General features: G+C 41.4%; 1 protein-coding gene across 3 annotated transcripts in view; it reads right to left on the bottom strand.

The window, feature by feature from the left end:
- The window catches only part of pkp2 (plakophilin 2), a 32,118-nt gene extending 4,186 nt beyond the window's left edge, over positions 1-27,932 (bottom strand). For 2 of the 3 annotated variants that reach the window (XR_015941247.1, XM_088645895.1), the window contains exons 1-11: positions 27,519-27,924; positions 23,809-23,891; positions 20,834-21,546; positions 19,487-19,625; positions 17,601-17,808; positions 13,921-14,098; positions 4,499-4,616; positions 3,086-3,247; positions 2,035-2,211; positions 659-812; positions 169-361 (exon numbers count right to left, since the gene is read on the bottom strand). Coding sequence is in view for 2 of the 3 variants with exons in the window: in XM_088645895.1 (XP_088502021.1) it covers positions 169-361; positions 659-812; positions 2,035-2,211; positions 3,086-3,247; positions 4,499-4,616; positions 13,921-14,098; positions 17,601-17,808; positions 19,487-19,625; positions 20,834-21,546; positions 23,809-23,891; positions 27,519-27,726 (2,333 nt within the window). In the remaining variant the exon portion in view is untranslated. The other variant, XM_088645897.1, reaches the window with a different exon arrangement.

Here is a 27,932-nt window from a genome sequence, read left to right as displayed (position 1 = left end):
ACCAGGCAAAGAGTCAGTTTAATTTGACTAGTAAAAGGGATGGATCAGCTGCTCTAATTTGTTCACTCTGATCAACAGCATAAGAATCTGATGAGGAGGAGCTTGTGTTGCAGTGTGACTGCAGACAGCATAGTAAAGGCCGAAAGAGTTGAGAAAAGAAATAATCACCCATTGTCGCTGGTGCTGATGCTGATGATTTTATTCATCCCTTTATTGTTGACGATGCTGCGTGCGTTCTGGGTGTCATCCTGGACCAAGTTCATGAGGACGCTGCAAATGGACACGGTGGTTTCTGGCGGAACATCTGTGCTGGTGCCAGAACCGGGCAGAATCGTCAGGAGATCCGGCAATATCTGGTTTCCTGGAAGAGAAAGTAAAACATGAAAAGACAGCCAACATGCATGGTGAGGCCTGCGATACCTCTGATCTGGCCCGTGGGAAAAGCATGAAATGGTATCAGGCTGCTGGAAAAGCAGCCTCCACTCTGGCTTATAAAGTGATAGGAGTAAACCAGTTCTACAAAAAAGTAACAAAGACCAAAACAAACTGAGTCTAAGAAATGCAAGGTTAACCATGTTAACAATGTAACAGCCAGTGGATGCCACGCCCAGTATCACAAGAGGTAAATCCTGGGGTTCTCCCTCAAAGCCTGTCTTACCCATGTCCCTGTGCAGCTCTTGGTACCGGGACATGTTCCTCAGCAGGGACACGGCTGTCCTCTGCACACCGCGGTCCGCCGACTGAAGCATCTTCTGGATGTGCTGGAGGCCGTTTTCCTTCCGGACAATGGTGTGCGCGATGGAGTTCGACAGCTGCGTTAAGCAAATGTTGAGTTACTCATTTAGAACGGGGATCCTCAGGCCTTGCTTTGCCCTGGGTGTCCCCACTCGTGGATATTTTAGTAACCACCGCCTCGGCAATTTCTAAAAGTCCTGGGACATACAAGCTGCAGTCAAACAAATTTGCAATTTGTTAAACTGTGTAATTGAGAGATCATCTGGGACTAAAGTCAGAATATCCTTCATTCTGCGAGGACCTAAGTTCCCTTTACTGAAAATATGACTTTGTTAATTGTCAAATTAATTGTTATGACTTAGTTGATCAATAACATTTAAAAAACAGATGATTCAAACTAAACTTCAGTGGATACAAAAAGTCTAGACACCTTTATTGAAATTGCAGGTTTTTGTGATGTGATGCCAGAAATCAAGATAAATCATGTCAGACATTTTTTCATCTTTAATGTGACCCTGCAACCAACAAAATTCAAGATAAAAACAAATAATCAATTCTAATTCAGCACTAGACACTGCACAGAGACATTACGAGCGTAGGAAATATAAAACTGAACAAACTCATAGAAGAATATTTCATGACCATTAACAGAGTTAAGCTGCAAGTTAAGCAGCTTCAGTCGCGATACATAAGAATAAAAAGGTTTGAATGAAGATGGCAGCACTGTCTGAACTACATTTCCCAGGTAGATCTGTGGGCAAATGAGTAGCTGCTGGGCATTCGTCTTCTGGAGTTCAGAGAGTAGATCCTCTGTGAAGTCCTACCAGAGGGAAAGGGACAGACTAAGAAACAGCGAGTCTTGAGATGTTGAAAGTTTTGTGAAGAGAATTGCAGAAAGATCTGGATTTGTCTGGAAGACGTTTGTGATGAGTCTCAGAGAGAGACCAAAATACTGTGTTTGTTTTGAAGCCAATACGCAGCTTAGCTGCCCTGTGAGTTAACCAGATAATGAAGTATTGAGCTAGTAGCTCCAGGGGAGCTTAGGCTTTTGTTTTGTTTTGGGGTTATGCTTGGGTTTGCCTAATTCCTGCACTGTAAATAAAGAGCACGGTTTCTGAACTTTACAGCTGTGTGTTGGTGTGTCTGTTGCTCTGGACCCGCCCATTTGAAAAGATCCCTTTACAAATTACATTCTATGACTCATGATCCTTTCCCAGTATAACAATGCGTTTGCGTGAAGGAAGACAGAAGCTTCAGCAGGGGGCACCGTTAATGTGTGGGGCGATTCTATCTGTTTACCAAGCTGCTCCCCGCAGTGAGGTTTTGCAGAGACCCGATGGAGGCCTCCTGAGTGAACTTCCTGGTGCTCTTGGCGATCAGAGACAGGTACATCCTGATGGTGATGGGGCTCCATAGCCACTCCACCCCTCGTGGGTTGCTCTTCTCTTCTGGGAAGGGTACTCTGCTTTCTGGGGCCTAAAAATAATAATAATAAACTTTATTTTATATAGTGCCATTAAAAGTGTCTTCTAAAAGCACTTTACAGAACACAAACATACACAGTGAGAGGAGATAGTAGGATGGGGGATTGGATATATTAGGAAAGCAAAGGATTAGACAAAGGCTCAGTTCCATACAAGCCCATCCAAAGAAGAAAGTGTTGTCTAGATATGAAAGAGCTCGGGGAAGGTGATTCTTTGATATCCTTGGGGAGAGGTCCAGAGCTCTGGGGCATAACAGGAAAAGACCCAGTCACCCGTAGAGTGTAGACGGGCAGACAGGAGACCAGAGTTAGAAGAGCCAAGGTTGCGAGGTGGGAAGAAGCACGATAGTAGCTCAGACAGGTACTGAGGTGCCAAGCCATGCAGAGCCTTATAGGTGAGCTTGAGGATTTTGAAGTCGACGTGAAACCTGATCGGAAGAAAATGAAACAAAATAAGAAAAACGAAATAGGAAAAACCGCCTTCAGTGTGAATGCAAAGCTAGGCTGAATCTCAACAAGTGCATGTTCAATTAAAAGAGTTAAGTACAGTACCACTGCAGAACCTATAAAAAAGCATTTGCGCTGAAAGACTGAGTGAAAGGCCATGTGGACAATTCCGGACAAGCCTTTAACAACCTTTTATTAAATACCTCTCAATGTAGACCTTACAGAACTGACAATAAAGTGTTTTCTGGAGCAATGATGACCTTTATTAACCAGCTATCTCCATGCATGAAGTAAACTTCTTAAGTGACAAATAGGTTGCTTTTGACCAATTATTTTAGTAATAACAATACATTTTCCTCTTTTGCCTGCAATGTCTAAACTGCATTAGATTCACCCACGTCATCAGTTTTAATAACGTACTTCGTTAGGCTTTGTACTCCGAGACCCAAAACAGCCAGGTGTACTGTTTGGTGCCGCCAGGTTCTGTCTTGACTCGTGGATCTCCTTGATGTATTTCTGGGGCAGTTCAGCTTCCATCTGGTAGCAGAGGTTGTGAAGTATACACACACAGTTCTCTGTGGACTGCAGAACACAGTGAAGTGAGAGACTGTGAGCACATGCCTCAGACACACAAGAATATTGATAGGCTGAGCTCCTTTAATAAATAAAAAGGGCAAATAATTTATGTTAGGTACAATATGCTACCAACGTTTTCATATCCATTAAAACTATACTGTGCATCTTCTCAAAATACATTCTTACAGTAAACACACAAACACTCTCTTGAGAAATTAATGTGGAAGTACTTCAGAACTCACTGGAGGAAGAGGACTGTTTCACTCATTATTCCCCGTTCTGACAATATTTTGGTATTAAAGAGCCTCATCTTGAAACCAATTTTCATTATACTGATATATAAGGCAGGCAATCTCATAAGCTGTACAATGTTAGCGATTAGTTACTGTACATTATCTGTCCAACAATTAGTACTTATGAAAAAGATTTCGGTGACCAGGATGTGATGCCGCACAGGGATGTGCCTTGTAAGTTGTGGCTTTTCCTGCAGTTTGTATCGGTCTTTTTCAAAGCTTCCCCCTTACCAGGATCAGCTGGTCATCCTGCTCCAGACAGTATAAATTGAGCGCCGAGCAGTGAAGAAGGTGGTGTTGGTGAGGGAGTGAATCCACTGAGGATCTCAGATTGCCCAGCACAGACTGCATCAGCCCGTCTGAAGGTTTGTAGCTAATAATAATAATTTTTCTCATCTTTGGCTGGAAGGGTAGCACTACTGCTAACTTATTCTTCCCTAGCTCTGGACGGAGGGCCACTCTTTTGCTATTAATTTCCTCTCCAGCTCAGGCTGAAGGGTAGTGTCATAGCTCACTATTTTTCCAGTAGTCCTGTGGGTAGGGCTGTTATTTATCCTTACTTTTACCACAGGGCAAGACTCGGAAAAATAAAAGCCTTATTTTATCTAGATAATATATCTTGTGTGGAGGGTGTGTCTTGGGGTTTTGGCTATGGCGGTCTACCCCCATGCGGCATCAAAGGTTATCTGTGGCGAATCCAGGCCTCCGACATGTATCAAATGAGGTGCTGTTCAAGCCGCAGACCTCCAATCTGGATGGAGGGTTTTATTAGATGAGTCACTCATGCTAAGATATGCGCCTTTTAATGAGCACGATCACCATGTGGCTGATGATAAGAATGAGATATTTCATTATTCCCAGGCCAAAAGATAAAAACTTTTATCTCAAATGTTCTCAGTTTTGTAATGAAACACAAAATTCTATAGCTATTGAAAGAAATGCTATAAGCATTCAAATTGTTTACCTTGTCATCTGGTTTATAGTCGGCAATGGTTCCCCGGACATAATGCACAAGTGAGTCAATGAAAGAGTCGCAGGATCTCATCGCCTTCCGTCCCTCCGGGCCTCCTGAACTAATATTCCTAGGAAACGAATAAACATTCCCAAATTATCTTATTGTTTTGTTTAGCACTGAAAAGGACAACCCGTAACAAAGTGCTCCTTTTTTGTCCTTTCAGTAGAACATAAAATAGTAATGCTTCGTTATATACAAGGTTGAATGGCTTTCGTTTCTTTGTAACCGTTCTTATTTCCTCACTGGATCCATTATTACAGCTGAAAATACGATGAGTTTAAACTGTGACCAGGTGGAGAAGATCAGCACTGTACTGTTTTCAGGCAGAAGTGTCTTATACAGCACGTTCTTTGTTCGCATTTCTGTTACAACACCAGTACCATTTGTCAAGCTGGAACACCTGATAGCTCTTCAGGCTACAGTACTTATTTAATGAGTGAAAGAATAAAGGTTAGAACGATCACAATTATAGCAAAACCAGAAAATGAAACAGTGAAATTCTCTGAAATACAATGCATTAAAAATACCCTGTCTTTTAGCTTTTACGTATGTATTACCACACTTTAGAAAGATACAGAACTCCTTTGTAAATTATGGAACAAGGAAGGACCTTTTGCATGCAAAACAATTGGGGAATTAAACATTCATTATATGCATACAGTAATTTCAGAAAGATTACTGCACTACAGAAAACACTACAGAATTCTGTGAACGGACTGTTGAGGAGTGTTTTCCCTTCTTCTTGCTTAGGGAAAAAAAGCAGATAAAATGTAATCTGTTAATCTGATTTAAAAGTAGAGGCATTCAATCTGTTAAAAAATCTCTAGCTCTAAACTCTTTATTTGGGCTTCAGCAGATGATACTGTGCCAAAAGCGATGGTTCAGATAAACAAATTTATTCATTTATGATAATTTCGAAAAATCAGGCAACTGATTAGCAGGTTAATACGTTTTTAACATTAAATATTGTACTTTTATTTGTAAAAGAGTGGTGTCCCATATCCATTTCTGAGGGTGTGGATCCTGCAGGGATGGCACAGGGGTGCAGTGTTCAGCATTGCTGCCTCACAGCGCTGGGGCCCTGGGCTCACTTCCAGACCTGGGGTGCTGTCTACCTGGAATTGTCATTCTCTCCATGTGATAATGGGTTACCTCCGGGGGCTCACGTTTCCTTCCACAGTCCAAAAACTTACTAGTTGGCTAACTGGCTCCTGGGCAAACTTGTCCTAGGTGTGAGTATCTGTTTGGGTGTGCGTCCTGCCCAAGGTGTACCCTGCCTTTCTCCAGCTGACTCTACATTGGAAGAAGAGGCTAGAAAATGGATGGATGTACGGATCCTACAGGGTGTACAATTCCACAACTTGTTGAAGAACTAAGTTAATGAGAGAATGAAAACTAGAAGCTCAGCAGATACTGAAAACCTGATGCTGAGCACACTTGCACTGAACCAAAAGATCTTCAGAAAGAGAAGGGGCCAGTCTTTCACTTTTACAGCTGGTTTGCTGATTGTACATCAACACCAAATATAACTAAAACCTTGAATTTCAGAATGAGAAGACTACAATCAAGAATGTAAAGATCCTATTACAGCATCACCCTGTACAGTTAAAATTCTTGTTTCAATATTTTATTCATTTTTAAAATAGTGGGGAAAAATAAAACACAGAACTAAATTTATAGCAGAAAAGTTACAAATGAGAAGAGGCCATTCAGACTACCTAAGTCATGATGTTGCTGGTAGTAGCTACTACATTGAAAGATCTAATCCAGTCCTTTCTTGAATGAAAAGGTACTGTATGTGCTTCAACAATATAGCTAAGTAGCTTATTCCAGACTCCCACAATCTTTTCTGTAACATGATGAGCCCAAATTGTACACAATATTCCAAAAGACATCTTATTAGTGCGTTGTACAATTCCAATATTTGTTACTTCTTCACATTGCCTGAAGATGAACGTGATGTTTCAAAAACATTATTTTTATTTTTATAATTATTATTAATCATCAGAATTATCATTGCCACTTCACAATAGGGACTCCCCTCCATCACCACCAGTATGCATCCCTACCTGGATGATGCCCAGTCTGCTCCCCACACACCAGCTCTCAGTGGGGAGGAGACCAGTTTAGAGATGGGGATTATTAGGAGAGTGGTAAAGTCCAGGGCAAACTTTGGCCAGGACACCGGGGTTAAAACCCTTTTTTTTTTTTTAGAAAAGCCCTGTGATTTTCAGCCTCCCAAGAGGTTTCCCATCCAGGTACTGGCCAGGCTCACTCCTGATGAGCTTCAGAGAGCTGCCAGTTGTGAGTTGCAGGGTGATACAGGTGCTGGCAATGTTTGTCAATGTGTTGTATTAAGGTTTACCATCTTGTATTTAAATGATTATGTATTTACTATGACTGCTGTTGATTGCATTAAATGTCATCTGCTCTGTGTTTTCCCTGAATTGGAATCTGTATGAATCATTTTGAATTTCCTTTGCTTTTCTGGTAATCCACCTATTTTGAAATCATCTGCAGATTTGACCAGATTAATAACTATATACAAATCTAGGTTATTAACATGAATTAAAAAAAAGCAGTAGTCCAGTGGTACCCCACTAACTGTCACCTCAAATTATTACAAATTTATCTGTATTTAGTTTTTGATCTATACATCAGATTCTAAATCTAAAGACATGCACTGCCTGCAAACCTAGTCTTTTATGAGAAACTGATAAGTCTCTGTATTCATTAAAGAAACAAATTAGATATACTGGACACATGAATTTCCGAATCGTCCCAAATTCTGATGTGCTGTATACTATTTTTTATACTACTATACTATGCATATATATAAAAAACTATACATTACGTAATATATACGCTTACATAATAAAAAAATCATTATACACAACAAGTTGTTAGAATTGTGATGAACTAAGCCTCTGTAAAAAAAAGTTAATTGGCTAAATCAATTACATAAGCAAAACGTCTTGTGCGTTACCCTGTGGGCTCAGGACCGGCCGAACGAGTGACATTACTGCTGCGTACAAAACTTCTGCAGAGAACCACTGGGTAACAGGAAGAAGAGGAAGCAAAGCTATCCTCTGCAAAGGCAGTGGAATTATTACACAGGTGTAAAATGAAAATGGGCTCGGTATGTACAGGTATGTAGCCCTGGTAGTTAATCGTCTTTGACTTTCAGAGAAATACAAAGTTTGACTTGCCTTCAATCTCCAAGCTTCATGCAGGGTGCCATGGCTCTTACTTACTCTAATTATCACTTCCAGAAGTTTAGAATTAGAATTTGTTTTGAGTGGTCTATAGCTAGCTGTGAGTGGGGAGAAGCATCAGCACACGTTCGCTGCGAAGAGACAAGTGAAGCTTAATTCCACACTGAAAGTAGAACGAATAAACAGCTGGCTTCTGGGAAAACTGACCCTGGTGAGTCAAAATACACAGTGTATGTACAACTTCTCTTGAATTGATAGGATACCATCAGGCCACCATCAAATTTGTTTGAGGTGATTCCACCTAAGTTTCAACTAAGTACCTGCAAAACTTCTGTAACTTCTAATTAAATATTAATTACAGAACTCGGATTAACATTTGAAGAAGTTATTCATTTAGCCCATCACTCATTGTCCTTCAATTGTCTAAATAGTCTCTCATCCTTTCTTTAAAGAAATATCCTTTATTTCAGCCTCCATTGTAGAATCCCCCGTAAGCCAATCAGACAATCCAAAGTACTGTAATAAAAGCTTAATTTATAATGAATTATTAAGACTTGCAAGGTCTTCATTTGGACAGGTTGCCTGGCAACTTCACCTCACGATAAAGCTGTTTTTAAAGAGCTGGGGAAGCTGGGCTTTCTGCCAAGTTGCCGTACAGATTACAACTCTGCCAGGGCTTAGTCACTGCTCAGTCAGACAAGGATCAGAGGTGTGTCACTGTGAAAACTGAGAAAGTGCAAACAGTGCAGCTGTGTGCCTGAACTGATCTGGCACTTTGGCAAAAATGTGAACAGGCATGGCGGAAAGCTATTAAAGACGGGCTGACTTGAAAAGAGCCACACACGGGGTGTTTATCTTTACCACTAAAAGTTCTCCTGACTGCCTATGAAAAAACAAGAAGTGTGGTTACTTTCAAATGCTGAATTAAACGGCCACTGAGGAAAAACAGGTCTTCGCGTGAACTTGTGAGAACTGACGTGCCAGCACAGTGCTGCACAGTGACAGTTTCGCTCTTGAACAAAACAGCCTCTGCCCTAGCATTCGCGGCAGAAGTGAAACTTTGGTTTTTGGCTTTTTGTAGCGTCCCTGTCCTGAAACATCATTGGAAAACAAAGGCTTGGAATTGGATTGGGTTACTACTTATGGTTCAGGGTCAAATTAGGCCTTGTTGAAAGGCTATAGCTGATGCATATTTGTTTAATGTTCTTTTATGTTGTCCTGTGTATTTATTTAAGTTTTAAGTGGCTGCAACAGCCAAGCAACTTTTAAAATAGTTGTATGCCTTTATTTTGCACACATGAACAGCAGACTATATTAGGAAAAATACTGTATACCTGAGAATAAATATCTTATTTGCAAATTTCTAAACTTAAAATATGGATTTAGTATTTATAATAGATAACATACATAGCTTAAAACAAGTGAGTCACATTTTATTGAATCATTTATAAAGGAAAGATTTAAATTAAAATATTTATCAACAAAAATAAAACATGCCATGCTGGGATAAAATCACTTCTTAAACATTTTTAAAAGTGAAGGTATCAAAGTTACTGATACTGAGGTATCAAAGACGTAAAACTGAGGTCCTTACTCTCTGTGGTCATTAAAAATCCCAGGGTGTTTCTCGAAAAGAGTAGGGGTGTAACCCCGGTGTCCTGGCCAAATTTCCCATTGGCCCTTACCAATCATGGTCTCCTAATAATCCCCCTCTATGAATTGGCTTCATTACTCTGCTCTCCTCCCCACTGATAGCTGATGTGTGGTGAGCGTTCTGGCGCACTATGGCTGCTGTCACATCATCCAGGTGGATGCTGCACATTGGTGGTGGCGGAGGGGTGTCCCCATTACCTGTTAAGCGCTTTGAGTGGAGTGTCCAGAAAAGTGCTATATAAGTGTAAGCAATTGTTATTATTTTTAAATTCAACATCATGGGTGTGCCTTGTTAATCTATTTGCTCAAATTAGGTGAACCAGATTTTATTTGGATTTTATTTCAAAATAAAATTTTATTTCATAAAACTCCAACCTGTCACTATCACTGAGGGCTGGAATTCCCACATCTACGAACAAAACTGTAAATTTGTAGATTTGACTTAAAAACAGCTGGAGAAAAAGCTGTGCTGGAATGACATGTCTATGATCAGATTCAAGTTAATCAATAGGGTGCTTCTTTCACCTTCAAAAGCAAGAAAGGGCATAGAGCAAACAGCGCTGGGCAAACCTTTTTTGACCTTTTCTGCTGTGCTGAAGAAAACGCTTAAAAAATATCAAAGAAGAGAAGACCTTTCGAGAATGAAACTTACTATACACAAGCTTGCAAGGCTCATCTTGACGGTGGAAAATGCAAGACAGACATACGGTCACAAAGGAGAAGGCGGCCTTTTCAGTCTGGAATTAACCTCTACTGATGCCTTTGCAGCTGACACGCTGCACGCAGATATACAAACATCTTCTACAGATGGTTGACACCTCTATTAAGAGTCAGCAACAAGGACTGGAACATAGTTAATGGAACAAGAGCACAGTTACCACCTGAAAGCAGGGAAATGCTAATCCTGAAGAAAGAAAAAAGCGAATGAGTGCTTGTATTCATACAACCCTAAAGGCAAACTGCAAGACCAGAGAACATTAGGATTTACTTTTCTTCCCATAGCAGACTCTCTTTTCAAAGTCTACATTACATGACCGAATAAAATACTAATTTGTTTTCTATTGCAATTGCCTGCCTCTGCCTCCCACTGGGCTATTTGATTTAGGATTTATTGGCTCTCTCAGCTGCCTCCTGACATGCTAACTGATTCTCCATTACGAAGTGTTCAGATGATTTACCGCTGCAGATGATTTACCTGCTGGAAATTATCTTATGAGTTGAACACTGCTGTACTAATTAAATTACTTTGGTATCAATTCAAAGCAAAGGTGTCAGCAGAGATACATACCTGACGCACAAATCCTGTTTTTAGAAACGGCCTACATTTTAAATCAAACGCCTTTCTAATTCCTTAGTTTCATGTGCGAAGATCTCGTCTTCAAAAGATGCCGTAACCAACTTTCAAAGCAAAAACACAAATTAAGAAAAGCCGCTGCTCTTGCCCTGCTCCCCCCGCCTTGGCCCGCTCTGCGCCTTCAGCCCCTCCTCTGCTTCACCCCTCGTAACCACTTGCTCCCCGAGTTCCTTGCCCCTGCTGCCCACGTCCAGGTCTTGCCACATTCCAGTCGCTCTCTGCATCTGCCAGTTGGCTTTGAGTAAAAAGGAAATGAAATCCTCTCTCGCCTCCCGTCTGGCTCCAGACATTCTCACTCTAACTCAAACCCGGGTCACTCCCGACAGCTCTACCACCCCCGCAGCACACAGCTGGATTCCTCTCTCCCTCTATGCCCCTCTCCCACTTACCTCTTTTGACTTTCATGCCATTGAATAACTTCCCCTGCTCGGCCTCTTATCACTGTTCTCTACCTCCCTCCTGGTGCTCTCACTGCTTTTAGCGAACAGTTGGATTTTCTCCTTTCCTCCCTCCCTGCTCTCTACCTCAGTAATCTTGGCGACTCCAAACATTTGCCTTCTAACTGTGACCCCTCGACTGCGCTACTTTCTGACTTGCACTCCTTTATCTTCTCCAAGAGCCTCTGAGTTCCCTCTATCTCCTGTTTTCATTGCATTTCTGCTCTGCACCACTGCTGCTTCTTCCCCAGCAATACTGGCCTGTAGAAAATGAAACTCAACATTGTTTAGGCCAAGTGATCCATACTGGATATAGGAACGTACACTATACATACCGCATGGGTGCTACAGAGCTAAAGGAAGCTACACATGATGATCGGAGTGTTGATGGAGACCTTTTTCTAGGTCCTCATTAAGACAATGTAGGGAAGCAATAAAAAAGCAAACAGAATGCTTAGGTACACAGCAGAAAGTGTGGAATTTAAATACAGGGAAGCTTAAGCTCTGCAATACACTAGTACAACCTCATCTAGAATACCGTGCGTTCAGTTATTCCCCACCATACCACACAAAAAGATATGATAATGATAATCTTAGAAGGAATTCAAAAAATATCAACAAAAATGATTCCTAGCCTCAGGGGACTGTTGTATGCAGTCAGGTTGAGAGAGATAAAACTCTTCAGTCTAGAACAGATAAACGGGTATAAAATTTCTAAGGGGTATATTCATCCCAGAGGACTATTTCAAGGACATTGGGTCACTCTTGGAAACTTCATTCAGGACAGGGATTTCAGTCAGGACAGAGAATAGGTAACACTTCTTCACTCAAAAAGTAGAAGGTGTCTCGAACAGGCTTCCTAGTATGGTGGGTGATGCCTAGACTCACGAAATGAACAAGAAGGTGTAACAATACGGGTTTTTGGGAGGAGCCAAGGCAAATACACAGGTAAAAGTCAACAACCGGAGGTACTGGTGTGAGGTCAGCAAAAAGACAGAAAAGGAAAAAGAAAAAAAAACACACTTCTTGGAACAGCAGCATCCAGACTGGAAGATAAAGACCAAGGCCAAAAGAAACTCAACCTGCCCCGGTCAACTCTCACGGGGGGACTGGAGAGGAGAAAAAGAAAACAGAAACAAAAATACAGCCTTAAGGCTCTCTCCACAACCCCTTCTGGGACTGTTGCTCTAATGTCTCCCCTTGCGGGGGTTCAGGAGTAGAGTCCTGCTAGCTCGTCCTTGCAGGGATGTGTTCAGTGTGATCTTAAACAGTTAATCCAAAGATGTGGCTCATCCAAAATTAACCACCTCTGCTGTGGTTGTCAAGGCAACAAGTCGCCCTTAGACAAGGGCTCCGCCTCCACACTGAACACACACCGCGAAATGCCACAAAGGGACGAATCATTTCTAGAGCTTTCTGTATTATTGGCAGGGTCTGCTGCTTCCTCACTATCCTGTCTGCACGTCTAGCTCAGGCCCTGGTCTTCTGCCTGGACAATCGCAGCTCCCGCATGCTGACCTGCCTGCCAGTGCTGCTCTTGTCCAGCTCAGAGGAATTCTGCCGCCCTCCTGGTCCCTCCTCCTCCTCCTCTCACCCACACCACACTGTCACTCCAGTCCCTCCTCTGGCTCCCTGCAGCTGCACACATCGGCTCTGAAACACTCCCGTCACAGGCCCTCTTCTGTCCCGATTCCTCCTCCTGCCCTCTCCACTCCTCCTCCTCCTCTCCGATTCCCTGCCTCCAGGACCAGTTCAGTCTCATGCTGGAATGAACAAGCTGTAGAAATCCGAAATGCTCAGCCCCTCCTCGGGACTCATCTGTCCACACAGCAGATGTCTCGGACACGGCTGCGAACTTTCCCTCTGCTGTCCTGTGGTCAATTACTCTTGAACTGCAGGTGGTGTACTGATAGATGGACATTGTTTGCCCTCTGCGCTGCAATGGCTCTGCACTTCTAAAATCTGCCTCACTGTTTACTCTTGTCACTTGTATTTATATGGTTTTTAATAATACCTGTATTGTTATACAATGTGTCACTAACACCTTTTACAGTTCTGTGTAATAAAATACTTAATGTATATCCATTCATGTACTGTATATATTCATGTATATTATAGCCTGCTTATGTATATTCAGTACAGTCATAAATTGCTCACTAAACGTTTTTCAATGCAGGAAGGTAAATAAAAGAGTTTTAATTTTAATTATTAAGACAGTTAGCCAGGCTGAATATTTTAATGTTAAACCTCCTGCATAAAAAAGCTGACTCATTTTCCAAAGACACAAATAGTAAAAACTGAATGTTTTAAATCATTAAATATAAAATACCTTAAGAACACCTACCATATTTGTCTAGCTAAAAAGATAATTTGGTTTATTGTTTAATTGACCACTGCAAAAAAAAACACCACAAGACACCAGGATCTCCAGGAATTAATTTAAGACAACCATGTCCTGAATTAAAATGTACTACATTTCTAAAAATTCTCGTTCTCTGAACAAAGAGAGTTTTCAAGTGCCTCATTGTCAAACATGGCTATAAAGACTTGCATTATTTCTAAAGAACCAGAGATTTATTTTTCCTTTTTTTTTCTGTTCGAACACTGGAATGTAGAAAAAGGCAGTGAAATTAGAGGCTTTTAGATCCAGCTAGATTCGTTGGCCATGGGGTTATCTAAGGTCATCACAGCGCATACTTAGAGGTTACATACCGCAGACAGCCAGTAGCATTGTAGAAAAGGTCTGGATCCACCAGCAGGTCTTCCTTTGGATAGTCTCCATCTGACAGCCCTGAGCACGGGATAATGATTGTGTCTGTGATAGTCTGGAGGGCCTCTTTGGCAAGATAATCTTTCAGGAGGTCATGGGAGGATAGGTTCCACAGCAAACCTGATAAAGAAAACAATTAATTATTATTGAAGTGTAAAATCCTATGCCACAGAAAAGAAAAATCCAAATGTGGACTGCTAGCATGCCCAAAACAAGGGGCACTAGGAAATCATCTAGGTACGTACAAGAGCCAACACACATTCATCATTGACCAGTGCAGTTCGATCTGAGCCTTACAGCTCTTAGTTTTTGAAAGATGAAACACAAACCAGAGGACATACCTTATATTTAATATAGCCAGTATGTACTATAAAAACACCAGACAAATGCCCTGTATTTAGTAATAATATATTTGAAAACTTCCTATCTCTCTCCTGGGACACAGAACACACGGGAACACAGGTGGAAGTGGATTTAAAACAGGAGGCACTTTCTTACCCAGAGGATTGTGAGAATATGGAACAAGCTGCCCAGCCATGTTCTTAAAGCCCATACCCTGGCTTCTTTCAAGAAATGGCTGGATGAGATTCTTCATCAATTTACTACTTTGTGTTCTGTAGAGGCCCAAATAAGAGGACACTTTAACCAGTGTAACGGTTAATGTCTTTAACCAGTGTAATGGTTACTGTTTGAATAGAACTCATCATGATAAAAAAATAAAACATGTCACAATCAGCTGGTGTCTGGTACAAGCTACCCAGTCATGCGGTCACAACTGGTCCCATTAGATCTTTCAATAATCCTCAGATCCAGTAGTTACTGCTTTAGCAGCCATGTTGGAGGATGGTCCCTCCTATCATACAAAGTCTGTTTATGTTCCTGTGTGTTCTGTGTCCCAAGAGAGAGATAAGAAGTTTTCAAATATATTTTACTAAACACAGGGCATTTGTCTGGTGTTTTTATAGAGTACATGCTGGCTATGTTAAATATAAGGTATAACTCTTAACTACCCATCTCTTAACTGAAAACTGATCTCCAGATGTGATCTATAGGCAATGATACAGAAATCTTGTCCAATGATTCTTCAGTCACATTTCAATTCATTCCAGTTACTGAATGTTGGATTGACTAAATGGGCTGTATGGCCTCCTCTCTGTTCTCTTATCTTTCTTACATTCTCCAGTCTTGTTTTTAACTCTGTGTAATAGTTAAGTAAGCATAGACAATGGATGCATTACTAACTTGAGTATTCTGAAAGACTCAGAAAACCCAATAAAACTGTTGAGCATGACTGTATAGGTCTGACATGAACCCACAATCCTGATGCTTCTTGTTTTTTTCCACAAGGTTGAAGAGTGGGCATGTCTGAGTTTGAACATTGCAAGTAAGATTCCAATAGGGTTTTGTTATCATTCCTGCTACAAGGTCACTGTTTCTCCATTCCTGTGGTGAGCAGAGCAAGCCTTTTAACTAAATTCCCATGTGTCCCTTAGATAAAAGGCAGACCTGCATACTGAGAAGCACACAGTTCAGTTTCCGAGGATAATAAATCGGAATGGTGCTGGCTGAAAAAGGTTTTATGATTTTGTTACATTTCATGGAGCGCAGTATTGACATTGCTGTGTACTTTAGTAAGACAGAATGCAATCCCCTCAAAAAAGATCAGACAATGCTAAATTAAAAAAAAAATAACACAAATGTTCAACTTTATCAAACAATCATCTTTCACAGTCCTAACGGATTTACAGAGCACTTTTCAACCCAAAGGACCCCAGAGTGCTTTAGTGCTTTAGATCCCCCCATTGACCCCCATTAGCCAGCAGCCATATCACTCTGCAACTCACAACTGGCAGCCCACTGAAGCTAAGCAGGTGTGAGCCTGGTCAGTACCTGGATGGGAGACCTCCTGGGAAAAACTAAGGTTGCTGCTGGGAGAGGCGTTAGTGGGGCCAGCAGGGGGCGCTCACCCTGCGGTTCATGTGGGCCCTAATGCCCCAGTATAGTGATGGGGACACTATACTGTAAACAGGTGCCGTCCTTCGGATGAGACATAAAACCGAGGTCCTGACTCTGTGGTCATTAAAAATCCCAGGGAGATTCTCGAAAAGAGTAGGGGTGTAACCCTGGCGTCCTGCCATTGGCCCTTACCAATCATGGCCTCCTAATAATCCCCCTCTATGAACTGGCTTCATTACTCTGCTCTCCTCCCCACTGAGAGCTGATGTGTGGGGAGTGTACTGGCGCACTATGGCAGCCGTCGCATCATCCAGGTGGGGAATGAGGGGATCCCCATTACCTGTAAAGCGCTTTGAGTGGAGTGTCCAGAAAAGCGCTATATAAGTGTAAGCACATTGTTATTATTATTGAAGTGCAGCTCAGACCTGGGACACATGAGTCAGCCATTCTGCACCAGCATATTTGCTGGAGAAGTGGGAAAATACACCAGCTGTATTATTAAAGGACAACTTTAGGCCAGACTGTATAGCCCAGAGAGTCCACTGATAACACCTCTACTCTTCTGAACTGTGCCACACGATCCGAAACACTGAATATCTTGAATAGTTGTGGTTACTATGTTACAAGAAAATATATCATATCGCTGCTTTGAAATGAGTTCAGAGATGAGCAACTAGACACTACTAAACTACTAAATATCCAGGACAAGACCTGTTACAGCATGGAGTCCCCTGGTCACCATACTGGGGCAGTGGTTTAAAGATTCTGGTCGACAGGGAAGATATTGAGTCTCAGTGCTGACCAGTCTCAGAGCCGACCAGTCTCAGAGCTGACCTTTGCATGGCTTCTGAGATCCGACTAGACTTGAGGGTGCTAATGCTACTGTCAGCATTCCTGTGCAGCAGATAAACATCTGGTTATTGTAGTTTTTTTTAATGTGGTCTCTTCAATGCAGGTTTTGTTTGCTGGGCATTACAATGCTTAGTGTAGATTAAGTTCTTTACGTTGTGTTGACACAACACATTCTTAGAATGAGTTACTATAAAGAAAACACTGATACAGCTACCAATACTCATACAGGAGTTTTTATAATGGGGTTTTCAGATAACGAGCGTTTTAAAAATATAATAACATTTGTTGATATATCATGTTTTTTGATATGGTATCATTAATATACATATTATCTGAGGCAGAAAGGTAAGGTCTTTAATCTATTTTTCATTCTTATCAACAATGTAAAGTATTATCCAAAAGTATAGTATAGTATATCATGGGGCATAAATGAAATGGTTTTTTTTTTTCGTTTTCCCATAAGAGTTTTCATGAGGTTCACATGAATATACAATTTTCATGTAAAAACTCAATTTGTCTTTTTCCAGAAGTGAAGTAGTGAAGTGGGGCCCTAGATTCCAGCCCGTCACAGTGCACACCCTGCGAGTGTTAGAGGCAACAATTAACCGGGCCAGCACGTCTTGGAAAAAACAAGAGAAAACCCACACAAACACAGGGGGAACATGCAGACTTCAAACAGAAGTCTCTCCAGTCCAGAACCGAACCTTCCACTGAACCTTTATTTCGCCATGCTGGCCTGGGCTCAGCTCAAGCAACGACAGATAAAGCAACATCTGTCCTCTTAAAAATATCCAAGGAAAGAGGTGCTACTTACCAGTGATTTGCTTCTTGGTCTCTATGTCCCTGGTTCTCTTCAGGAGCCTGAGCAGGGCTGGAATGCCATCCTTGTCCTTCACCTCCATCTTGTTGTCATTGTTCTCGAACACAATGTTGCGAAGAGCTCCGCTGGCAGCCCTCTGGAGCTCCACGCTGTCGCACTCCAGGATTTTAATTAGTTTGGGAATGCCATGCATGTAAAACACCTGGCGAGACAAGGGCCCCATTATTAGTGGCTCCCGATCTAAACTGTATCGTGGGAGAAGGTGAGGTCCACATAGTATTGATAAGAAGAGCATCTAAAAAAATTCAAAAAGAGCTATCGGATTTTTAATCTTTGTTGAAATGGGCAAGAAAGAAGATGAACAAGCTTTCACCCCATTTCCAGTCGCACTGTATTTGACTAAATATGCTCCTTTGTCAGGTTCTTTTGCACTTCAGTATGGAAGAATATCTAAATCTGCATGAAAACATTCAATCAGTTTGCTCTGTTAATCATTTTTATATCCCTGTATGTTCTACATCATATCTGGCAGTTTTCTTTTCTCTTTCTAAAATAGCTCTTCACTCTGTCTCCTTTCCTTTTGAATATTAAAAAGTCTTCTCAGCAAAAACAACTCTTTTGGTCACACTCTACCTGGTACTGACTGTCCGTCACCCATAATGACCTCTCAGTAGCTTCCAACACTCTTCCTCACAATCCACTGCCTGAAAACTCTCACTCTTCACTCTCTGAAACTCAGATTCCAGATTCCAGACATTCTCTGCAATGGTTGTCTTGCTCTCCAACTGCTCCTTCCAATTCTCATGGTGTGGTTCTCTCTCTTCAGCCTGCCTCCCTCTATCTACGGGTGTTCACCAGGTATCAGTAGCAGGACCCATTCTTTTTCATTCTCTTTACCTGCAATCTGCATTAAGAGCTTTTGTGTTAAATCCTTGATTTTTTGCTTTGCTGTCCCCTGCACATTTCTTTCCCGACACTTATTTTTCTAAACAAAGTCTTCAACAATGCAAAACCTTGTTTCCTTTGCAGCTCTCCCCTACACTGCATGCCTCTTCAGCTCTTCCAGAGACCTGCCTATCCTTCTCTCTGCCTGGTGTCTTCTATGATAACCCTCTTCACTGGCTGGACTGCTCACTTTAAGATGCCTGTCCTTACCTATATCTTCTCTTCCTTTGTTACTCTGCCACCCCCAAACCCTTTCCTCTCCTTATACCCCTGAATTCCATAAACTCGTCTGATCTTCTGCTGGCTGCTTGGTTTTTCCTTTTCTTCAATTTCCTGCCTATTGCATTTGTTCCTCTCTTCTTCCCCTGTTGCTGAAACAGGATATCTGGAAAGATCAGGACTGCACCATGTCAGACTCCCTTCTTGAGCCTCCCCTAGTCTCACTTCAAACCGTAATCTTTAGCTCTTGAATGACTGTGATTTCTATACTTCTGCTGTGTTCATAGCTTTTATTTCACTAATTGTAAGCTCTACCTTTAAAGCCCATTCTTCATCCCTGTAGTTCAATACTGTTTGAATTCAGAATTTTCTGTGAACTATTCCAGCTTAAGACTGTCTTATTTCTGCCCAAAAGATGTTTGCTCAAAAACTGCATTGTTAGAAGTTTTTAGTGTGCTTTCTGTCTTATTAGCCAATAAATATTTTTGCCTGCGTGATTAGCTATAAATAAATCTTCAGATGCAATGCAATTGGTATTTTTGAAAGAAGATAACAATGGCAAACATTGTTATAGACTTTATTAAGATTATAGATGTATGCATTAATTAATTTGCATTTTGTGACATACCTGTTGAAAAGCAGCTAGAATACACTTGTAAGAACATGCCCATGAGAAACACACAATGAGCAACACACAAACACACAAAATATCTTACCACTTTCTTAGCTTCACTGCTTAAGAAGCACTGATGTTGGATGACGTTGGCAGCAGAAATCTGCATCTCTATGCTTCTATGAGTGAGAAGATTCACTGCTTTATCCACTGTCAGCTCAGTTATCTGTCCCTCTGCCTTCCTATGAGAAACCAGAAATTATTTAAAGTTTGGAATATTCTCAAATAATTATCCACAATGAAAAAGAGATCATTTTGATTCTTAACATACGGTATGCCAACATAAGACATAAGAATCTGTCTGAACTATATTTCCCAGAAGGTAATAGGGAATGACCTGCTGTCCTCAGTCACCTGACTTCTTGGAGAAAAACAATTGGTTGGCTGACACTTAAAACCAGTGAGTGGAAGCGGTCATGGGAGCCAGCGGATCCCGGATTTGTGTTGCACCATAACTGAAGGAGCAGAAGAAAGCGATCATCCAGGGGGCTTAAAAGTGGGAGTGTTTGGAATTCCCTGAGTCTAACTCTTTAAAAAAAAACAAGTTTATGAGAGAAGAGACTGAAACCAGCTTAGCTTCCCTGCTGTACTTTAGAGAAGTACTGAAGACGTCTAGTTAGACGTTCATGGAAGAGCTTAAGTTATATTTTGTGTTCTTGATTCATATTGCCTCACAGACTTTACATAAAGAGCACTTATGTTTATCTTATGGCTATGTGAGTGTGTCTGTTTTGCCTACTCCTTATTCAAAGATCCTATTACTGTCCAGGCATATCAAATAATAGGGCTTTGTCCCCCATAAAACAACACTCACCATATACTGCGCTGAAACAGAACTGAGAGTAAAAGGTCATGTGGTAAAACCTAATTTAATGAGTAATTTATAATAAACACCTTAACACCTTACAGGCTACATTTAATTGTTATAAACTGTATTAAAAATATTTGCAAAATCAGATCTCTTGCAGAACAGATCAGATAGAATGGAAAGAATAGATTTAAATAAGAAATTGAGGATTTAAACAAAGGCAAAGGTTCAGATCTGCAGGAGAACGTAAGGAAGGCCAATGAAGAGAAGCCATTAGGCCCTTCTAGCCCATTCAATAGTAATGAATTGTTCATCCAGCCGTTTCTCAAATGAAACATTTCGAGGCGGCCACAACAGTCTGCAACATACTCCCACGACCCTTTGGGGAAAACGTGCCTGTTTTTAAATGTGATCAGTTTTAAACGCACGTTCACATACTTTCCACTTGTACCCTCTAGGTGGTGCAGTGCAAAATCTGTATGGAAACTCCTGGCATCACACCTGAAACCCAATACTACAAAAAAATCCTGTAGATGTTTTTTTATACATAATGCTCACTGCAGGACAGTTCAAGAAACCTACTGCGCCTTCACTTCGCTGACAGATCTCCTCAGGATCTCGGCTCCGGTGGCTCTTTCCTGAGCGGCAGCTGCGCTCCTGGCGTTCCCATCGAGCTCCATGCTGATCAGCGAGGAGGGGCCGGAGCCGCGGTTGGTACTCCGCCGCTGGCTGCTCTCCCGCTGGACGAAGGTTTGCTTCCACGTGCTCTGATGGGCGTGGAGCGCGGATCCGTGGCGCCAGTGCTGCCGCATGCTGGCTCCCGGCCTGGCCACCTCCAGGACGTTGGGAATGCTGTGGCTGGTGCCGGGCCTCTGGCTCTCGGCCGCCACGGAGAAATTGGGCAGGAAGACCCCATCATCCGAGGGGGGACCGGGCCTCCCTCTCTGATACTGGCTCCTGCCGAGGTGCTTGGCCCGGGCCATGCTGGGCTTCCGGCTGCTCAGTATTTCCGAATGGGCGTAGCAGCGCTGGGCAGCGCCCACGGATTGCGCTCGGTTCAGTTCGGATGTGCGGTTCAGGAAGACCTGGTTCGCCGGCAGCGTGTGCACCCCCCCGTGCCCCATCCTGTAGTGGAGGCTCGACTGGGCGAACCGGGAATGCGGCACTTCTGGGCTGGACTGCGGCGAAACCTCCACTCTCATGAACGGCCGCGTCGTGCCCTCTTTCAGCACCTGGCCGGAGGAACACGCTCTTCCAGTACTGAAGCCATTCTCATAGCCCACAGTGGAACGTAGCTGCAAAACGTGCATTTGTGTTACAAAAATGTAAGTACACTTGCAGTACACTAAACTGGCAGTCACAAGAGCAACTCATTAATATTACTACTTTTTTTCATCTTTTGTCATTCTGTAAAGCGCTTTGAGAAGCAACCTTTAAAGGCGCTATCTAAAATAAAGTTTATTATTATTATTATTGTTATCATCAGTCTAGGAATGTGTCTTAATAAGTGTTAAATAAGAGGAATGACACGACATTGATGTTACATCAGCAGAATATAGTAGTAACAGATTTATTAAAGGATATTTTTTAGCCAAAAGGGACCCTGGATGGTTTTGAAGTAGTCTTATTTAATACTATGACACTCTAAGGCCCACTGAGATGTCATGCAGACAAGCACATAGAGCACTGGAATAAATATTGTCCTAACTTTGTACAGAACTGAAATCTATAGTAAACAGCCAGCAGCCATATCACCCTGCTGAAGCTCAGCAGGTGTGAGCCTGGTCAGTACCTGGGTGGGAGACCTCCTGGGAAAACTAAGGTTGCTGCTGGAACTGGTGTTAGTGGGGCCAGTAGGGGGCGCTCACCCTGCGGTCTGTGTGGATCCTAATGTCCCTGTATAGTGACAGGGACACAGTAAAAAGGCACCATCCTTCAGATGAGACCGAGGTCCTGACTCTCTGTGGTCATTCAAAATCCCAGGGTGTTTCTCGACAAGAGTAGGGGTGTCACCCCAGCGTCTGGGTTTGCTCAAATTGTGACACAAAAGCAGTCATTTGCTTAGCAACTGCAAGCAAATGAGAAACTATAGAAATTATGATGAGTTTATCTGAGTTGGTTGGCAGGTTGCTCTTTTTTGCAAAACTTAAAGGTATCTAAAAAGCACGTCGCCTTGTATGTGTCGGTTTAATGAAAATATTTACTTTTAATATACAGTAGTAGCTGAATTTGCTTGGTCTAAAGCATGTTTACAATGTGATAGGGCTGCTTTCGTATCATTAGACGTTTTGTTGCCTTGTGGTGAATCACAATGGCAGCAAACAGACAGAAACCTTGTCTCTTGTGATGTAAGCTGGAGACAGCTTTTTCGTGAAAGAAATTAAAGATGGGTAGGTATTAAGAAACCAGGCAGGCCAGGCAGACTGGATTTTCACGCACAAGATTCTTCTTACGTATTTCAAACATCTCCCAATTTATTACATTTTGGAACTGGATTAGAAAGCTGACTTTGTTTGTCCTTTCCAAACACGCACAAGTCCGAGCTCCACATTCCCGTCAGTGCCAGTGAGGAATATTTTCACACCAAGAGCACTCAGCCTGGTGCTATGGTGTAGCAGGCTCCTAGTATATCTTCCAGCATACTAACAAAATTGTTGCAATGCCTTTCTGAAGAGATTAGCAATACTATTTGTTAGCAACAGCTTCACGAAGCCTTTACGACTGTGAGACTGTCTTCTCTGGTCCATATCACTAAGGGCAAAAATCCAGCAAAGAACCTGACAGCACAGTGTTCATTGTCTGGTGACATGTTGCTAAATATGGCTGTCTCAACAGCTTTCCTTACTTAATACTGTGTTAAATAATCAGGGCCATTACTCATCATCTGAGCACCTGAAGGAAAAATTTCATCCCTGCAATTTTAATGGCGTTTTAAGAGGATGCAAATAAGGGATTTAACTCACCTGAGACCCAAAAATTAAATCATGAATTACAACATGATTGTGAAGCTAAGATAAAAGGGCGATACTCATTTCCTACGGTCGGTACTTATATTGAAATGAAAATAACTTCCTCGTGTTTGCTGTGCAATTGTTTCTGAAAAATACAAAAACTGTCACAGGACATCTTGATGTCCTTTACAAAATGAATGTAGACTAACTAGCACGAGTTATGTGCATATCACATTTGTGAAAAACACATTTGCATATGCAGCATTCAGAAAAACTGTTTGCATAGTTTTACTTCCATTAGGGATCCTGCTGAAAGATGAGTCATCTTTGTTAACATGGGTGTAATTCAGTCTTGCAGTTGTATAAAGTTTGGAAATGAAGGCGGATGATTTCAAATGGACTAAAAACTGTTAATATTAATAAATGTAGACAAGGCGAGAGACACCTGGTTAACTAAAATCTGCAGTTCATAGTTATTAGTATACATAGGCTACAGTCAAAGCTGCGATAAGAACAAAAAAACTTTTTCTTCCGAAATAATTTCACCACATTAAATTCTCTATGTTCACGTAGGCAAAGACAATGATAAAAGCTTTTGATCGGTACCTTCTCTGATTTGGTTAGTGATTCCTTTTCATACTCGGATCTGGAACGGTTTTCTGAGAAACTGCTGGATTGTTGAAGAGACCCTGCAATTAAAGATTTCATATCAAAACCACATTAAAAAAATACATGAGTAATACAGTATATTTGGCTACTGAGCAAATCTGAAGAATCTTTACGGGTTTTCATGCTACAGTAGTGCTACACAAACCAATATTTATAAGACGCGTAGGGGGAAATATAATATTTATATTTGAGAATCACCGGACTGGGGTATAGGAACTTGCCTCAGTACAGTAACTGTTATCTGTAGCTGCTTATCACTTTCAATTCGCAACTTTCATTTCAGCAAGACTATCAAACAATGTTTACCGGCTATTTTCATTAAGATCAATACTATACTAACACTTCCTGTACTACTGTAATAAAACACATCGTTTTCAGCCCTCATAAAATTTGCAATTTATTTCTAATGAAAAAAAGGCTACTGTTGTATTTTATTTGCTCCAGGAAAACACTTCAGTGCAGACTGTCAGGAAGCTGTTTAAAAAAAAAAATCTACAATCTTTACTTTTTATGCTTAGTCCTTGAGACTGAAAAGTAAGCAAATTGTAGTAAGGATTAGCATTTCTTAGACTTTCTTAGACTACATACTTCAGCTGCTACATTAATAAAAACCTGCAACCAATGTCTGTCCAGTAAGGAGTGACAAGTGATTAAGATATTTTCTTATTAAGAAATTAACTCAACAAATAAAAAACAGGAATACAATGAACTGCACATGGTAGGTGCATGAATCTACAACAAACTCGCAAGATTTAATAGGATGATTTACCTTTTCTTTTACGAGATCCACATTAGACAAGGGACTTGGGAGATTACTGGCTTTTTAAGATCAAAATCTTTATTTTTTCCCTTAAATTCCCAGAGACATTCGATTCAGGTAAGGCACAAATTTCAACATTAAGCTACATGTTCTACAATCTGAGCTAAATAGAAACGACTTGTCTTTTGGATTGGTGTTAACCACATCATTATTAAGATCCATGATGCATACATAACAAATACCACATAAAATACAATACAAACCTAGGGATAATGCATGCAGTACTGTATATGATTTTATTATAATTCATTCATGATGCCAGTGCATCACCAAAGAGAGCTTGTTTTGTTTTACTTCGTTTAAACTCACAGGTTTGGGGTTTTGTCTTTTAAATGTTCTTGGTAGAATTCCTGGCTCATCAGTTCTACTCCTGGAAGGATTAAAAGAAGATCATGGTCTTCTAGCCAGCACGTGAAGATCAGGGAAAAGTTAAAAACGTTTTTGAACTTTGTTAACACAGTAAGTTCAATTCAGCCTCAAGTCACTCCAAGGGCTTGCAGGCTTGCAGGCAGACATCCCTGCCCAGGAGCTCACAGCAGCAATTTTCCAGCCATCCATTATCTAACTGCTTTTTTCAACACAGGGTCGGAAAGCAATGGGGTGCGCAAGGCAGGGTAGAACCAGGACAGGACCCTTGGATTAATCCTATACACGGAGTTGCGAATTAAGAACAGTTCCGAAAAAACTATGAACATTCCATTCTTGGAATGGCATATAAATACAGGGATGAAAGGTGAGGAAACTCTCTTTTGCTGTCGCCAGGTGTCGATTGCCTGGGCCTAAACGGCCTGGCTGTCCACCAGGCGTCCTCATAAAGAGCTGCTCCAGGAGCCAAGAGGAGGAGGAAATAAAACAGATGTAGGAAACTCTTTACAAATGAAAGAGAAAAACAAATGTGAGGTGGAAGTCACTATGGATTGGCACAGACCTCACCAATAACATATCCAATCAGGCTTAAGAAAAGAAGATGTGGAACAGCACACAGACGAGGTTATCACCACAACTAAATGATGAGCGCGCTACCCGAGGCTTTGTCCAGGGCACGCCTTGATGGACAGACAAGAATCTGTCTGAACCACAGCTGAGCAACTTGACACAGAACGGGGGAATGAAAAGACAGAAAACCAACAAACACAATAATGAAGAATTATTGCAAATCCACAACAGGTACAACATGAGAGGATATGAACACGAAAGTACAAGAGAATAAATCAAAACAAAATGCTTCACGATCTATAAAAAAATATAGATATTGTTACATAATTCTGTAATTGGTCTTGAAAAGTTTGAGTAAAAGATTGGAAAAAATTAACAACATCCAATACAGAATTAAAAACAAAAACAGCAATAATGGAAAACATGGAAAAGGAGTACCCAAATAATAGTAAATTAGTATAATATAGTACTTAGCTAAAAAAATCGACAATCCTGCACATTGATGATTCGGAACAGGCAAGTTAGCAATCCCTTAACAAAATGTATTTATAAAGATGTGAAAGAACTCAAGTGAGCTAAGACAGACATCTGTCACCAAAACGACACTGTAAAAATCTGTATATGGTAAACAGCCTGAGGATTATAGAACAGCCAGACCTCCATTTCCTTACCCTAAAAGCCTCCGTGAAATCTATACTGTAACACTGCAGTATACAGTATGTGATCTGCAGTTCTTCATCTATCACAAAAAGAAAGCATCGACTGGAATCACTTACTGTACCTAGTTTTAGGTACACATTCGATGATCTATGAATCAAAGATGAGAAGGAAATAATTTTGCCGATCCTATTCAGTAACAGTACCGTCAGCAGAAGGACACAGAAAATAAAGTTGGACTTCACCAACACATCACTTTCAATAACCTCTTATCCAATTCGGGAAGCACTGGGCACAAGGCAGAACACCCACAGTCACACCAGGGCCAGTTTTTACAGAAGTCAATTAACCTACAGTACCAGCATGTATCTGGGAAACACCTGGAGGAAACCCACTCAAACACAGAGAGAATATGCCAACTCCAGGCAGACAGCACCTCAGAAATCGAACCCACAGGGCACTCTTGTTAGAGACCAGGGGTGTCTGCTAAACTAGGTCATAACAAAAGAAAAGGAAACTTTTCTGTTTTTCAAATTCAAATTCTTTAGAAGAGCGATGTCTGTAAGGTAGTTAACTATTGAATTAAATGCTGTGTTGAGCCTCACATCTGAAGAAGGCTCCATTGCCGAAACGTTGTGTTTTCTTTCTTCTCTTTTCAGCATGGAATAAACCCATTACTTATTCCATTGAATAAAATGCATGGAGAAGACCTCACCTTCTTTAGGAGTGAGAAAAAGTATTTCTTAAAAAATTGGATTATTAATGGAAGAAAAGCTTTGTCAAACATTCTTTGGACTGAACTGACTTCCATGCTATTTGTAGCATTTTAGGTGATGCTGACCGGTGCTCACAGTTTATCTAAAAATATTCAAGACAGCTGAGCTATCTTCTCTGCTGTACAGATGAATTATTCGCACGCCATGCTTATTTATGTAAAATAGCTGGTGCTAAACCCGTCACACAAAAAACCGCAGAAGAAGGACTTGCCTCGAGTTTCAGGTTATTTACAAAGAGATACCAAAATTACAGGAGAATGTCGCTCATGTGCATTAACAAAAGCGCAACGAGTTCTCGTCTTTGCAAGTAAGACACAAAGGCACTAAATAGCTTCGGGCGCTATTAAGGTAAAAAGAAAACTTATTGCTTTTAGTCCAACATATGAAACAATGTTGTTTGTCACACCAGCTCATGACACATAGTGCAAGTATGGACTTTACTCCACTGTAGCTCTTACCATTGGAAATTCCCCTCCTGGATTTCCTTCTGATTGTGAGCTGCACTTGTTGCTGTACTCGGGAGTTCCTATCATTGACCTGGCTGCCGCACAGCCTGATCTTCTCCTCCGTCGGCAGCGCTAAACTCGTGTCCTCAGGCTGGCTGACAGCGTCGGCCGACAGAGCAGACCTGATGAAATTCTCCGGATGAGTTTCGACTGATGCCATTTTCCCGTCGAATTAACTGATCCGCAGAGTCCCGCGATTAATGTCAATGCAAATAAAACACAGCTCCTCCAGATCAGCCTACTTTTGGAAACTAAAAGCGCGGAACTCATTCACACTCATGCTGCATTCCTCACAGTATGACAAAGAGCTCCAGGATGTGCAGTACAGGGAGACTAATTCCTGCGGTAGTACCTTCTTTCATTCGT

Source organism: Lepisosteus platostomus, chromosome 9 (assembly GCF_059453375.1).
Source record: "Lepisosteus platostomus isolate fLepPlt1 chromosome 9, fLepPlt1.hap1, whole genome shotgun sequence".
NCBI classification, from domain to species: domain Eukaryota; kingdom Metazoa; phylum Chordata; class Actinopteri; order Semionotiformes; family Lepisosteidae; genus Lepisosteus; species Lepisosteus platostomus.
This window is presented reverse-complemented; position numbering and strand designations above follow the sequence as displayed.